This window comes from Mustelus asterias, unplaced genomic scaffold (assembly GCF_964213995.1).
Source record: "Mustelus asterias unplaced genomic scaffold, sMusAst1.hap1.1 HAP1_SCAFFOLD_1243, whole genome shotgun sequence".
Taxonomy (NCBI): Eukaryota; Metazoa; Chordata; class Chondrichthyes; order Carcharhiniformes; family Triakidae; genus Mustelus; species Mustelus asterias.
Genome location: NW_027591188.1, coordinates 28,310 through 43,501, shown reverse-complemented (window position 1 = coordinate 43,501; position 15,192 = coordinate 28,310). Strand labels below are relative to the sequence as shown.

Below are 15,192 nucleotides of genomic sequence, written 5' to 3'. Positions count from 1 at the left end.
AGTCCTGCCCTGGTTCAATCTACCAAAACGCATCACCTCGCATTTGTCTAAATTAAACTCCATTTACCATTCGTCAGCCCACTGGCCCAATTGATCAAGATCCCGCTGCAATTGGAGATAACTTTCTTCACTGTCCACTCTGCCACCAATCTTGGTGTCATCTGCAAAGTTACTAACCATGCCCCCTATATTCTCATCCAAATCATTAATATAAATGACAAATAACAGTGGGCCCAGCACTGATCCCGGAGTTGCTGCAAGGTCTCGGTTCTCTGGGGTGGGGGGACTTGCGGGAGGGGCTGTGGGCAGGATCACACTCACGTTGGAGTATCGGACAGGATGCATCGGTCCCATTGGCGGAGGGGGAGCCATCGGATGGCCCATCATGAGAGGGGGAGGGGTCCGCATTGGAGGTCCCATCAGCGGTGGGGGGGGTGGGGGTCTCATCGGAGGGATCCTGGGAACAGCTGCAAAGGGAACAAGAATGAGAGCTGTTAACCATCCAGGGCGAGATTCAATAAATACAAACATCCGGCACAGAGCCCCGGCACAGAGCCCCGGCACAGAGTCCGGGCACAGAGCCCCTGCACAGAGCCCCGGCACAGAGTCCGGGCACAGAGCCCCTGCACAGAGCCCCTGCACAGAGTCCCGGTAACAGAGCCCCGGTAACAGAGCCCCGGTAACAGAGCCCCGGTAACAGAGCCCCGGTAACAGAGCCCCGGCACAGAGCCCCTGCACAGAGTCCCGGCACAGAGTCCGGGCACAGAGCCCCGGAACAGAGCCCCGGCACAGAGCCCCGGCACAGAGCCCCGGCACAGAGTCCCGGCACAGAGCCCCGGAACAGAGCCCCGGCACAGAGTCCCGGCACAGAGTCCCTGCACAGAGCCCCGGCACAGAGCCCCGGCACAGAGTCCCTGCACAGAGCCCCGGAACAGAGCCCCGGCACAGAGTCCCGGCACAGAGTCCCTGCACAGAGCCCCGGAACAGAGCCCCGGCACAGAGCCCCGGAACAGAGCCCCGGCACAGAGTCCCGGCACAGAGTCCGGGCACAGAGCCCCTGCACAGAGCCCCGGCACAGAGCCCCGGCACAGAGCCCCGGCACAGAGCCCCGGCACAGAGTCCCTGCACAGAGCCCCGGCACAGAGCCCCGGCACAGAGTCCCGGCACAGAGTCCGGGCACAGAGCCCCGGCACAGAGTCCCTGCACAGAGCCCCGGAACAGAGCCCCGGCACAGAGTCCCGGCACAGAGTCCCTGCACAGAGCCCCGGCACAGAGCCCCGGCACAGAGTCCCTGCACAGAGCCCCGGAACAGAGCCCCGGCACAGAGTCCCGGCACAGAGTCCCTGCACAGAGCCCCGGCACAGAGCCCCGGAACAGAGCCCCGGAACAGAGCCCCGGCACAGAGCCCCGGAACAGAGCCCCGGAACAGAGCCCCGGAACAGAGCCCCGGAACAGAGCCCCGGCACAGAGTCCCGGCACAGAGCCCAGCAATGGACGTAACAAATAACAGATACCCGGGAGTGAGTTACAGACTGGAATCTAATCGAGGGGTTCCGGGTGGTTTATATACAGAATAACAGATACCTGGGAGTGAGTTACAGACTGGAATCTAATCGAGGGGTTCGGGGTGGTTTATATATAGAATAACAGATACCCGGGAGTGAGTTACAGACTGGAATCTAATCGAGGGGTTCCGGGTGGTTTATATACAGAATAACAGATACCTGGGAGTGAGTTACAGACTGGAATCTAATCGAGGGGTTCGGGGTGGTTTATATATAGAATAACAGATACCCGGGAGTGAGTTACAGACTGGAATCTAATCGAGGGGTTCGGGGTGGTTTATATATAGAATAACAGATACGCGGGAGTGAGTTACAGACTGGAATCTAATCGAGGGGTTCAGGGTGGTTTATATATAGAATAACAGATACCCGGGAGTGAGTTACAGACTGGAATCTAATCGAGGGGTTCAGGGTGGTTTATATATAGAATAACAGATACCCGGGAGTGAGTTACAGACTGGAATCTAATCGAGGGGTTCGGGGTGGTTCATATATAGAATAACAGATACGCGGGAGTGAGTCACAGACTGGAATCTAATCGAGGGGTTCAGGGTGGTTTATATATAGAATAACAGATACCCGGGAGTGAGTTACAGACTGGAATCTAATCGAGGGGTTCAGGGTGGTTTATATATAGAATAACAGATACGCGGGAGTGAGTTACAGACTGGAATCTAATCGAGGGGTTCAGGGTGGTTTATATATAGAATAACAGATACCCGGGAGTGAGTTACAGACTGGAATCTAATCGAGGGGTTCGGGGTGGTTTATATATAGAATAACAGATACCCGGGAGTGAGTTACAGACTGGAATCTAATCGAGGGGTTCGGGGTGGTTTATATATAGAATAACAGATACCCGGGAGTGAGTTACAGACTGGAATCTAATCGAGGGGTTCAGGGTGGTTTATATATAGAATAACAGATACCTGGGAGTGAGTTACAGACTGGAATCTAATCGAGGGGTTCGGGGTGGTTTATATATAGAATAACAGATACCCGGGAGTGAGTTACAGACTGGAATCTAATCGAGGGGTTCGGGGTGGTTTATATACAGAATAACAGATACCCGGGAGTGAGTCACAGACTGGAATCTAATCGAGGGGTTCGGGGTGGTTTATATATAGAATAACAGATACCCGGGAGTGAGTTACAGACTGGAATCTAATCGAGGGGTTCGGGGTGGTTTATATATAGAATAACAGATACCCGGGAGTGAGTTACAGACTGGAATCTAATCGAGGAGTTCGGGGGGGTTTATATATAGAATAACAGATACCCGGGAGTGAGTTACAGACTGGAATCTAATCGAGGGGTTCGAGGTGGTTTATATATAGAATAACAGATACCCGGGAGTGAGTGACAGGCTGGAATCTAACCGAGGGGTTCGGGGTGGTTTATATATAGAATAACAGATACCCGGGAGTGAGTTACAGACTGGAATCTAATCGAGGGGTTCAGGGTGGTTTATATATAGAATAACAGATACCTGGGAGTGAGTTACAGACTGGAATCTAATCGAGGGGTTCGGGGTGGTTTATATATAGAATAACAGATACCCGGGAGTGAGTTACAGACTGGAATCTAATCGAGGGGTTCGGGGTGGTTTATATATAGAATAACAGATACCCGGTAGTGAGTTACAGACTGGAATCTAATCGAGGGGTTCAGGGTGGTTTATATATAGAATAACAGATACCCGGGAGTGAGTTACAGACTGGAATCTAATCGAGGGGTTCGGGGTGGTTTATATATAGAATAACAGATACCCGGGAGTGAGTTACAGACTGGAATCTAATCGAGGGGTTCAGGGTGGTTTATATACAGAATAACAGATACCTGGGAATGAGTTACAGACTGGAATCTAATAGAGGGGTTCGGGGTGGTTGATGTATAGAATAACAGATACCCGGGAGTGAGTTACAGACTGGAACCTAATCGAGGGGTTCAGGGTGGTTTATATATAGAATAACAGATACCTGGGAGTGAGTTACAGACTGGAATCTAATCGAGGGGTTCGGTGTGGTTTATATTTAGAATAACAGATACCCGGGAGTGAGTTACAGACTGGAATCTAATCGAGGGGTTCGGGGTGGTTTATATATAGAATAACAGATACCCGGGAGTGAGTTACAGACTGGAATCGAATCGAGGGGTTCGGGGTGGTGTATATATAGAATAACAGATACCCGGGAGTGAGTTACAGACTGGAATCTAATCGAGGGGTTCGGGGTGGTTTATATGTAGAATAACAGGTGGCCGGGAGTGAGTTACAGACTGGAATCTAATCGAGGGGTTCAGAGTGGTTTATATATAGAATAACAGATACCCGGGAGTGAGTTACAGACTGGAATCTAATCGAGGGGTTCAGGGTGGTTTATATATAGAATAACAGATACCCAGGAGTGAGTTACAGACTGGAATCTAATCGAGGGGTTCAGGGTGGTTTATATATAGAATAACAGATACCCAGGAGTGAGTTACAGACTGGAATCTAATCGAGGGGTTCAGGGTGGTTTATATATAGAATAACAGATACCCGGGAGTGAGTTACAGACTGGAATCTAATCGAGGGGTTCGGTTTGGATTATATCTAGAATAACAGATAACCGGGAGTGAGTTACAGACTGGAATCTAATCAAGGGGTTCGGGGTGGTTTATATATAGAATAACAGATACCCAGGAGTGAGTTACAGACTGGAATCTAATCGAGGGGTTCAGGGTGGTTTATTTTCGAATAACAAACACCTGGGAGTGAGTCACAGACTGGAATCTAATCGAGGGGTTCGGGGTGGTTTATATATAGAATAACAGATATCCGGGAGTGAGTTACAGACTGGAATCTAATCGAGGGGTTCGGGATGGTTTATATATAGAATAACAGATACCTGGGAGTGAGTCACAGACTGGAATCGAATCGAGGGGTTCGGGGTGGTTTATATATAGAATAACAGATACCCGGGAGTGAGTCACAGACTGCAATCTAATCGAGGGGTTCGGGGTGGTTTATATATAGAATAACAGATACCCGGGAGTGAGTTACAGACTGGAATCTAATCGAGGGGTTCAGGGTGGTTTATATATAGAATAACAGATACCCGGGAATGAGTGACAGACTGGAATCTAATCGAGTGGTTCGGTGTGGTTTATATTTAGAATAACAGATACCCGGGAGTGAGTTACAGACTGGAATCTAATTGAGGGGTTCAGGATGGTTTATGTATAGAATAACAGAAACCCGGGAGTAAGTTACAGACTGGAATCTAATCGAGGGGTCGGGATGTTTATATATAGAATAACAGATACCCGGGAGTGAGTTACAGACTGGAATCTAATCGAGGGGTTCAGGGTGGTTTATATATGGAATAACAGAAACCCGGGAGTGAGGTACAGACTGGAATCTAATCGAGGGGTCGGGATGTTTATATATAGAATAACAGATACCCGGGAGTGAGTTACAGACTGGAATCTAATCGAGGGGTTCAGGGTGGTTTATATATGGAATAGCAGATAGCCGGGAGTGAGTTACAGACTGGAATCTAATCGAGGGGCTCGGGGTGGTTTATATATAGAATAACAGATACCCGGGAGTGAGTTACTGACTGGAATCTAATCGAGGGGTTCGGGGTGGTTTATATATAGAATAACAGATACCCGGGAGTGAGTTCCCGACTGGAATCGAATCGAGGGGCTCGGGGTGGTTTATATATAGAATAACAGATACCCGGGAGTGAGTTACAGACTGGAATCTAATCGAGGGGTTCGGTGTCTTATGTATATAACACTGGGGTACAGTACTGGTGGGGACGGGTCTGTCACTGTATAACACTGGGGTACAGTACTGGTGGGGACGGATGTGTCGCTGTATAACACTGGGGTACAGTACTGGTGGGGACGGGTCTGTCACTGTTTTACACTGGGGTACAGTACTGGTGGGGACGGGTCTGTCACTGTGTTACACTGGGGTACAGTACTGGTGGGGATGGGTCTGTCACTGTATAACACTGGGGTACAGTAGTGGTGGGGATGGGTCTGTCGCTGTATAACACTGGGGTACAGGACTGGTGGGGATGGGTCTGTCGCTGTATAACGCTGGGGTACAGTGCTGGTGGGGACGGGTCTGTCACTGTATAACACTGGGGTACAGTACTGGTGGGGACGGGTCTGTCACTGTATAACACTGGGGTACAGTACTGGTGGGGATGGGACTGTCGCTGTATAACACTGGGGTACAGTGCTGGTGGGGACGGGTCTGTCGCTGTATAACACTGGGGTGCAGTGCTGGTGGGGACGGGTCTGTCGCTGTATAACACTGGGGTTCAGTACTGGTGGGGACGGGTCTGTCGCTGTATAACACTGGGTACAGTACTGGTGGGGACGGGTCTGTCACTGTATAACACTGGGGTACAGTACTGGTGGGGATGGGTCTGTCACTGTATAACACTGGGGTACAGTACTGGTGGGGATGGGTCTGTCACTGTATAACACTGGGGTCCAGTACTGGTGGGGACGGGTCTGTCGCTGTATAACACTGGGGTACAGTACTGGTGGGGACGGGTCTGTCGCTGTATAACACTGGGGTACAGTACTGGTGGGGATGGGTCTGTCACTGTATAACACTGGGGTACAGTACTGGTGGGGACGGGTCTGTCGCTGTATAACACTGGGGTACAGTACTGGTGGGGATGGGTCTGTCACTGTATAACACTGGGGTACAGTACTGGTGGGGACGGGTCTGTCGCTGTATAACACTGGGGTACAGTACTGGTGGGGATGGGTCTGTCACTGTATAACACTGGGGTACAGTACTGGTGGGGATGGGTCTGTCACTGTATAACACTGGGGTCCAGTACTGGTGGGGATGGGTCTGTCACTGTATAACACTGGGGTACAGTACTGGTGGGGACGGGTCTGTCACTGTATAACACTGGGGTACAGTACTGGTGGGGACGGGTCTGTCACTGTGTTACACTGGGTTACAGTGTCACACTGGGTTACAGTGTCACACTGGGTTACAGTGTCACACTGGGTTACAGTGTCACACTGGGTTACAGTGTCACACTGGGTTACAGTGTCACACTGGGTTACAGTGTCACACTGGGTTACAGTGTCACACTGGGTTACAGTGTCACACTGGGTTACAGTGTCACACTGGGCTGCTGCTGCGTGCTGTGTGTCTGTACCTGGTCTCTGTAATACATGCGGAACGAAGACGGGTCGGATGATGGGAGCCTGTCTCGGAGGTGGCATCGCTGTGGAGAGAGGGAAGAACGTGTATCAGGAGCTGGTCGAACATATCGGAGTCTCAATGTCAGCGAGAGCGCTTCCGTTACCTGAGAGAGTTACAGAGCGGCAGGTATTCCGAGGTTCACAATTCCACTCTGTAGAATGGTGAAACTGTCTCTCCGTGGGAACCAGACACACCCCCATCCATCCCAAAAACAGCGGTTCATCTGACTTGATTTATTATCACATGGATTAATAGTGAAAAGTATTGTTTCCTGCGCGCTGTACAGACAAAGCATACCATTCATAGAGAAGGAAAGGAGAGGGTGCAGAATGGAGTGTTACAGTCACAGCTCGGGTGTAGAGAAAGATTAACCTGTTACTTGTCGGCTTTCCTGTTTGTTCGTATTGGACAGGAATATTTTGGGAATATTTTTCTATTCTATGGGAACTCGAGTGATTAATCTCATGTTGATCTATCTTGGATTCACAGGGAGAAGATGATCGGAGCGACTGGAATGGTGGTGTTGGCAGTGGGTAAGGATTTATATATCCCGTTTCTCATTGCCGACGGAATGGACTTGGAACCGACCCCTCTCCCTCCCGCTCCCCCTCCCCACCCCCCTCTACCTCCTTCTCCCCCTTTCCCTCCCCCCTCCCTCTCTGTCTCCCCCCCTCAACTCTCTCTGTTGTGTCTTCTTGGCAAATGTGAGGGAGGGTATCAGTATGATGCCTTTGTACATGTGTGTGGCACACACACGCACACACACACACACACGCACACGCTTAAAGACAGGGCCCTGGCTTCTTGAGGGAAGCACTACCTGGGATCTTTCTGTGCTCGTTTTATGTACCGCTCTCACCCCGCCCTCCCGCCCTTTCTCCTGAAAGCTCGGATCGATTTTCCCTGTTCCTTGGCTGTGTCCCAGACAGCCCATTGTCAGGAGTTTGACTCCTGTTGCCTCCCAGGGACATTGCTGCAGGAAAGCTGGAAGCGAACCCTCTCTGCTCTGACTCACAGTCCCAGAATAGGGCTTCTGGAAAAGTGTTGTCTGATGCAGTCGTGTCCGGGTGTCCTTAGTCGAGAATCTATCTCGCTCTGCCTTAGAAATATTCAAAGTCTCTCCTCCCACTGTCTTTCCATTGATTTGATTTGATTTAATATTGTCACATGTACTGGGATACAGTGAAAAGTATTGTTTCCTGCGCAGACAAAGCATACCGTTCATAGAATCTTACAGTGCTGAAGGAGGCCATTCAGCCCATCGAGTCTGCACCGACCACAATCCCACCCAGGCCCTATCCCCATAACCCCATGTATTTACCCTGCCAATCCCACTGACACTGAGGGGCAAGTTAGCACGGCCAATCCACCTAACCCGCACATCTTTGGACTGTGGGAGGAAACTGGAGCACCCGGAGGAAACCCACGCAGACACGGGGAGAACGTGCAGACTCCACACAGACAGTGACCCGAGCCGGGAATCGAACCCGGGTCCCTGGCGCTGTGAGGCAGCAGCGCTAACCACTGTGTCACCGTGCCCCCGAGAATCGAACCCGGGTCCCTGGCGCTGTGAGGCAGCAGTGCTAACCACTGTGTCACCGTGCCCCCGGGAATCGAACCCGGGTCCCTGGCGCTGTGAGGCAGCAGCGCTAACCATCATGCCACCCATAGAGTACATAGGGGAGAAGGAAAGGAGAGGGTGCAGAATGTAGTGTTACAGTCATAGCTAGGGTGTAGAGAAAGATCAACTTAATATAAGGTAGGTCCATTCAATGAGGGAGTGCCGCACTGTCAGAGGGTCAGTGCTGAGGGAGTGCCGCACTGTCAGAGGGTCAGTGCTGAGGGAGTGCCGCACTGTCAGAGGGTCAGTGCTGAGGGAGTGCCGCACTGTCAGAGGGTCAGTACTGAGGGAGTGCCGCACTGTCAGAGGGTCAGTACTGAGGGAGTGCCGCACTGACAGAGGGTCAGTGCTGAGGGAGTGCCGCACTGACAGAGGGTCAGTGCTGAGGGAGTGCCGCACTGTCAGAGGGTCAGTACTGAGGGAGTGCCGCACTGTCACAGGGTCAGTGCTGAGGGAGTGCCGCACTGTCAGAGGGTCAGTACTGAGGGAGTGCCGCACTGTCAGAGGGTCAGTGCTGAGGGAGTGCCGCACTGTCAGAGGGTCAGTACTGAGGGAGTGCCGCACTGTCAGAGGGTCAGTACTGAGGGAGTGCCGCACTGTCAGAGGGTCAGTGCTGAGGGAGTGCCGCACTGTCAGAGGGTCAGTACTGAGGGAGTGCCGCACTGTCAGAGGGTCAGTGCTGAGGGAGTGTTGCACTGTCAGAGGGTCAGTGCTGAGGGAGTGCCGCACTGTCAGAGGGTCAGTGCTGAGGGAGTGCCGCACTGTCAGAGGGTCAGTGCTGAGGGAGTGTTGCACTGTCAGAGGGTCAGTGCTGAGGGAGTGCCGCACTGTCAGAGGGTCAGTGCTGAGGGAGTGTTGCACTGTCAGAGGGTCAGTGCTGAGGGAGTGCCGCATTGTCAGAGGGTCAGTGCTGAGGGAGTGTTGCACTGTCAGAGGGTCAGTGCTGAGGGAGTGCGGGGGGGGGAGGGCGGGCGGGCGGGGGAGGGCGGGCGGGCGGGGGAGGGCGGGCGGGCGGGGGAGGGCGGGCGGGCGGGGGAGGGCGGGCGGGCGGGGGAGGGCGGGCGGGGGAGGGCGGGCGAGGGAGGGCGGGCGGGGGAGGGCGGGCGGGCGGGGGAGGGCGGGCGGGCGGGGGAGGGCGGGCGGGCGAGGGCGGGCGAGGGCGGGCTGGGGAGGGCGGGCGTGGGAGGGCGGGCGAGGGAGGGCGGGCGAGGGAGGGCGGGCGAGGGAGGGCGGGCGAGGGAGGGCGGGCGAGGGAGGGCGGGCGAGGGAGGGCGGGCGAGGGAGGGCGGGCGAGGGAGGGCGGGCGAGGGAGGGCGGGCGAGGGAGGGCGGGCGAGGGAGGGCGGGCGAGGGAGGGCGGGCGAGGGAGGGCGGGCGAGGGAGGGCGGGCGAGGGAGGGCGGGCGAGGGAGGGCGGGCGAGGGAGGGCGGGCGAGGGAGGGCGGGCGAGGGAGGGCGGGCGAGGGAGGGCGGGCGAGGGAGGGCGGGCGAGGGAGGGCGGGCGAGGGAGGGCGGGCGAGGGAGGGCGGGCGAGGGAGGGCGGGCGAGGGAGGGCGGGCGAGGGAGGGCGGGCGAGGGAGGGCGGGCGAGGGAGGGCGGGCGAGGGAGGGCGGGCGAGGGAGGGCGGGCGAGGGAGGGCGGGCGAGGGAGGGCGGGCGAGGGAGGGCGGGCGAGGGAGGGCGGGCGAGGGAGGGCGGGCGAGGGAGGGCGGGCGAGGGAGGGCGGGCGAGGGAGGGCGGGCGAGGGAGGGCGGGCGAGGGAGGGCGGGCGAGGGAGGGCGGGCGAGGGAGGGCGGGCGAGGGAGGGCGGGCGAGGGAGGGCGGGCGAGGGAGGGCGGGCGAGGGAGGGCGGGCGAGGGAGGGCGGGCGAGGGAGGGCGGGCGAGGGAGGGCGGGCGAGGGAGGGCGGGCGAGGGAGGGCGGGCGAGGGAGGGCGGGCGAGGGAGGGCGGGCGAGGGAGGGCGGGCGAGGGAGGGCGGGCGAGGGAGGGCGGGCGAGGGAGGGCGGGCGAGGGAGGGCGGCGAGGGAGGGCGGGCGAGGGAGGGCGGGCGGGCGAGGGCGGGCGGGCGAGGGCGGGCGGGCGAGGGAGGGCGGGCGAGGGCGGGCGGGCGGGCGGGCGAGGGAGGGCGGGCGAGGGAGGGCGGGCGAGGGAGGGCGGGCGAGGGAGGGCGGGCGAGGGAGGGCGGGCGAGGGAGGGCGGGCGAGGGAGGGCGGGCGAGGGAGGGCGGGCGAGGGAGGGCGGGCGAGGGAGGGCGGGCGAGGGAGGGCGGGCGAGGGAGGGCGGGCGAGGGAGGGCGGGCGAGGGAGGGCGGGCGAGGGAGGGCGGGCGAGGGAGGGCGGGCGAGGGAGGGCGGGCGAGGGAGGGCGGGCGAGGGAGGGCGGGCGAGGGAGGGCGGGCGAGGGAGGGCGGGCGAGGGAGGGCGGGCGAGGGAGGGCGGGCGAGGGAGGGCGGGCGAGGGAGGGCGGGCGAGGGAGGGCGGGCGAGGGAGGGCGGGCGAGGGAGGGCGGGCGAGGGAGGGCGGGCGAGGGAGGGCGGGCGAGGGAGGGCGGGCGAGGGAGGGCGGGCGAGGGAGGGCGGGCGAGGGAGGGCGGGCGAGGGAGGGCGGGCGAGGGAGGGCGGGCGAGGGAGGGCGGGCGAGGGAGGGCGGGCGAGGGAGGGCGGGCGAGGGAGGGCGGGCGAGGGAGGGCGGGCGAGGGAGGGCGGGCGAGGGAGGGCGGGCGAGGGAGGGCGGGCGAGGGAGGGCGGGCGAGGGAGGGCGGGCGAGGGAGGGCGGGCGAGCGAGGGAGGGCGGGCGGGCGAGGGAGGGCGGGCGAGGGAGGGCGGGCGAGGGAGGGCGAGGGAGGGCGGGCGAGGGAGGGCGGGCGGGCGAGGGCGGGCGGGCGAGGGAGGGCGGGCGGGCGAGGGAGGGCGGGCGAGGGAGGGCGGGCGGGCGAGGGAGGGCGGGCGAGGGAGGGCGGGCGAGGGAGGGCGGGCGAGGGAGGGCGGGCGAGGGAGGGCGGGCGAGGGAGGGCGGGCGAGGGAGGGCGGGCGAGGGAGGGCGGGCGAGGGAGGGAGGGAATGAATGAGGGAGGGAGAGGCAGAGGGAGGGAGCTGGAGAGGGAGGGAGCGGGAGAGGGAGGGAGCGGGAGAGGGAGGGAGCGGGAGAGGGAGGGAGCGGGAGAGGGAGGGAGCGGGAGAGGGAGGGAGCGGGAGAGGGAGGGAGCGGGAGAGGGAGGGAGCGGGAGAGGGAGGGAGGGGGAGAGGGAGGGAGGGGGAGAGGGAGGGAGGGGGAGAGGGAGGGAGGGGGAGAGGGAGAGACGGAGGGAGGGAGAGAGACAGAGAGTAGCGGTTCAGAGCGGAGCAGCAGCCGTGCGGCAGTGATTGAGAAGGGGTAGGTTTGTCCCGAGTCGGGGGGTACTCACCCGGTCCCACAAAGGGTGACGGGGGTCCCAGGACTGGCGGCATCACAGTGGCTGCAGCAGCAGCTCGAGCCTCCAGACTCTGCTGCACCTGCCGAGGGCGGGAGAGACACAGACACGGTTACGACACTGAACAGCACACACATCAGCTTAAAGCATGTCACAGGCTCAAGGGGCTGAATGGCCTCCTCCTGTTCCTGTGTAACAGGCCCGAGGGGCTGAATGGCCTCCTCCTGTTCCTGTGTAACAGGCTCGAGGGGCTGAATGGCCTCCTCCTGTTCCTGTGTAACAGGCTCGAGGGGCTGAATGGGGCCTCCTCCTGTTCCTGTGTAACAGGCTCGAGGGGCTGAATGGCCTCCTCCTGTTCCTGTGTAACAGGCCCGAGGGGCTGAATGGCCTCCTCCTGTTCCTGTGTAACAGGCTCGAGGGGCTGAATGGCCTCCTCCTGTTCCTGTGTAACAGGCTGGAGGAGCTGAATGGGGCCTCCTCCTGTTCCTGTGTAACAGGCTCGAGGGGCTGAATGGGGCCTCCTCCTGTTCCTGTGTAACAGGCTCGAGGGCTGAATGGCCTCCTCCTGTTCCTGTGTAACAGGCTGGAGGAGCTGAATGGGGCCTCCTCCTGTTCCTGTGTAACAGGCTCGAGGGGCTGAATGGGGCCTCCTCCTGTTCCTGTGTAACAGGCTCGAGGGGCTGAATGGGGCCTCCTCCTGTTCCTGTGTAACAGGCTCTCTTTAACAACCACAAACTCCACTGTGACGCGCTGTCGCCTGCACAGACACACAGGCCGATGCACCGTGTTTTACCTGCCGATACGTGTTGGTTCCAATGATGGGACGGGCTACTGGCACTGGAATGAGTGCCACGGGCACGGTCTCGGGCGCTGCTGTGACCGCTGGGGTGGAGACTGGCGCCCCTAACACCTCCTGCTCGAAGCTGCGGATAGAGAAAGGGAACAATGAGAGATGCTCACTGCGTTCGGGTCCTGCTGGGGTACAATTCCGCACACCACACGCTCCCCGACGGGCATCGAGGTCCGGGAGAGCGCGCGGAGGGAGAATTACCAGAACGTTCCGGGGGACGAGGGGGCTTCAGTTCAGGCGGAGAGACTGGGAGAAGCTGGGATCGCTCCCCTCGGAGCGGAGAAGGTTCAGGGGGAGATTGAATCGAGGCGTTCAGAATCACGAGGGGGAGGGGGGGGTTTGGATGGAGTGAATGAGGAGAAAGTGTTTCCAGTGACAGGAGGCTCGGTAACCAGAGGGGACACAGATTGAAGAGAATCGGGATTTGATTGAGGAGGTCAAAGCGTGAGGGGGTCCGGAACAGAGTGGAGACGGGGATCCATCCGGAGCACAGACACGCAGAGAGATCTGGGAGTACAGGTCCACAGATCCTTAAAAGTAGCAGCACAGGTGGAAACGGTGGTGGAGAAAGCAAACGACATTCTTGTCTTCACCGGACGGGGCATCGAGTGTAAAAGTTGGGAAATTATGTTCGTTATATAAAACATTGGTTAGGCCACATTTGGAATACTGTGTCCAGTTCTGGTCGCCGCACTACCAGAAGGACGTGGAGGCTTTGGAGGGAGTACAGAGAAGGTTTACCAGGATGTTGCCTGGTGTGGAGGGTATTAGCTATGAGGAGAGATTGAATAAACTGGGATTGTTCTCCCTGGAAAGACGGAGGCCGAGGGGCGACCTGATAGAAGTTTATAAAATGATGAGGGGTGTGGATAGGGTGAACAGTTGGGAGCTTTCCTCCAGGGCAGAAATGACAATTACAGGGGGCACAAGCTCAAGGTCAGGAGGGAAAGGTTCAGTGGAGATGTGCGGGGGGAAGTGTTTTTACACAGAGGGTGGTGGGGGCCTGGAATGCGCTGCCAAGTGAGGTGTTTGAGGCAGACACGTTAGTGACATTTAAGACTTATCTGGAGAGACACATGAACAGACGGGGAACAGAGGGATACAGGCAGTGGGTAGGACAACGTGATCAGTGCAGGCTTGGAGGGCCGAAGGTATAGGGGAAATGAGATGAGGTTGGGGACCAATTTGCAAAGAGCTAGTACATGGTTAATGGGCTGAATGGACAACTATGGCAACTGTATTTGTGTGTTGAATGTTTCCATAGTAGATTTTTGTTAGTGAAATGTATTATGGGCTATGGGACAAAACTGGATTGTCTGCCAGCCTCCAGCTGGTTGACTGGCAAGGTGGGTTTGAGGGGCTGAATGGCCTGCTCTTGTTCCCATCAATGGAGATCAAGTCTCTGAGCTGCTATTCTTGGTTCGGCCACTAGGGAGCGATAACCACCCGTGTGCGACAGCGCCCTGGAGGTCTCTGTGGCCAGCGGCGGAACTGCAAAAGGTGTCATTGCGGCTGCGCTAAGTCAGCCCACCACAAATAGCGCCTCGGAGGTAGCAATGGTCGGCGGCGGGACTGCAAGATAAATCACTGCGCCTGCGCACCCTCCGTAAACAGCGCCCGGGAGCTGTGTGGTCGGCGGCGGGACTGCAGCGCGGACTGAGGGAGCCGCCGCTCTCGGCGCGGGTAGAGGGCCGGCCCCACGGGGCTGAGCGGATTCCGCACTTACAGCGCCATCTCCGCCTCCATCTCCTTCAGCTTCTCCTCGCCAGTTTTCAGCCCCCCTCCCGCCCCAGCCGGCGGCGGAGGGGGCGGTGGTCCCGGTGGTGGCGGTGCTGCCATCATAGTCTCCCGGCCTGTGTGTGTCCGCGGCCTCCCAGGCCTCACTTTCCCCCCCCGCCGAGGAGGCTACCAGGCCCGAAAAGAGCAGCCCCGCTACCGAGCGCCACCGCCGCCTGGAGGACTCAGTGCCACCACTGGCGTGGAGGAGTCACCGCCACCACTGGTCTGCAGGACTCACTGCGCTGCCGCGAGGACTCAGCGCCATCACTGGGCTGGAGGACACACTGCGCCGCCTGCTGCCCCGGAGGGCTCACTGCTCCCCCTGCTGCCCTGGAGGACTCACTGCTCCCCCTGCTGCCCTGGAGGGCTCACTGCTCCCCCTGCTGCCCTGGAGGACTCACTGCTCCCTCTCCTGCCCTGGAGGGCTCACTGCTCCCTCTCCTGCCCTGGAGGACTCATTCCTCCCCCTGCTGCCCTGGAGGACTCATTGCTCCCCCTGCTGCCCTGGAAGACTCACAGCTCCCCCATGCTGCCCTGGAGGACTCACTGCTCCCTCTCCTGCCCTGGAGGACTCACCGATCCCCCTGTGGCCCTGGAGGACTCACTGCTCCCCCTGCTGCCTTGAAGGACTCACCGCTCCCCCTGCTGCCCTGGAGGACTCACTGCACCGCCCCCATGCCTGGAGGACTCACTGTTTCGTCTCCTACCATGGAGGACTCACAGCTCCCCCTGCTGCCCTGGAG

General features: G+C 58.8%; 1 protein-coding gene across 1 annotated transcript in view; it reads right to left on the bottom strand.

Moving 5' to 3' along the window:
• rbm42 (RNA binding motif protein 42) overlaps positions 1-14,663 on the bottom strand; it is a 32,586-nt gene extending 17,923 nt beyond the window's left edge. The window contains exons 1-5 of the mRNA XM_078206076.1: positions 14,397-14,663; positions 12,614-12,743; positions 11,815-11,902; positions 6,749-6,817; positions 322-467 (exon numbers count right to left, since the gene is read on the bottom strand). Coding sequence (XP_078062202.1) covers positions 322-467; positions 6,749-6,817; positions 11,815-11,902; positions 12,614-12,743; positions 14,397-14,512 — 549 coding nt within the window. The 5' untranslated portion in view covers positions 14,513-14,663. The remainder of the gene's footprint in view (positions 1-321; positions 468-6,748; positions 6,818-11,814; positions 11,903-12,613; positions 12,744-14,396) is intronic.
• Between the last annotated feature and the right edge of the window lie 529 nt (positions 14,664-15,192).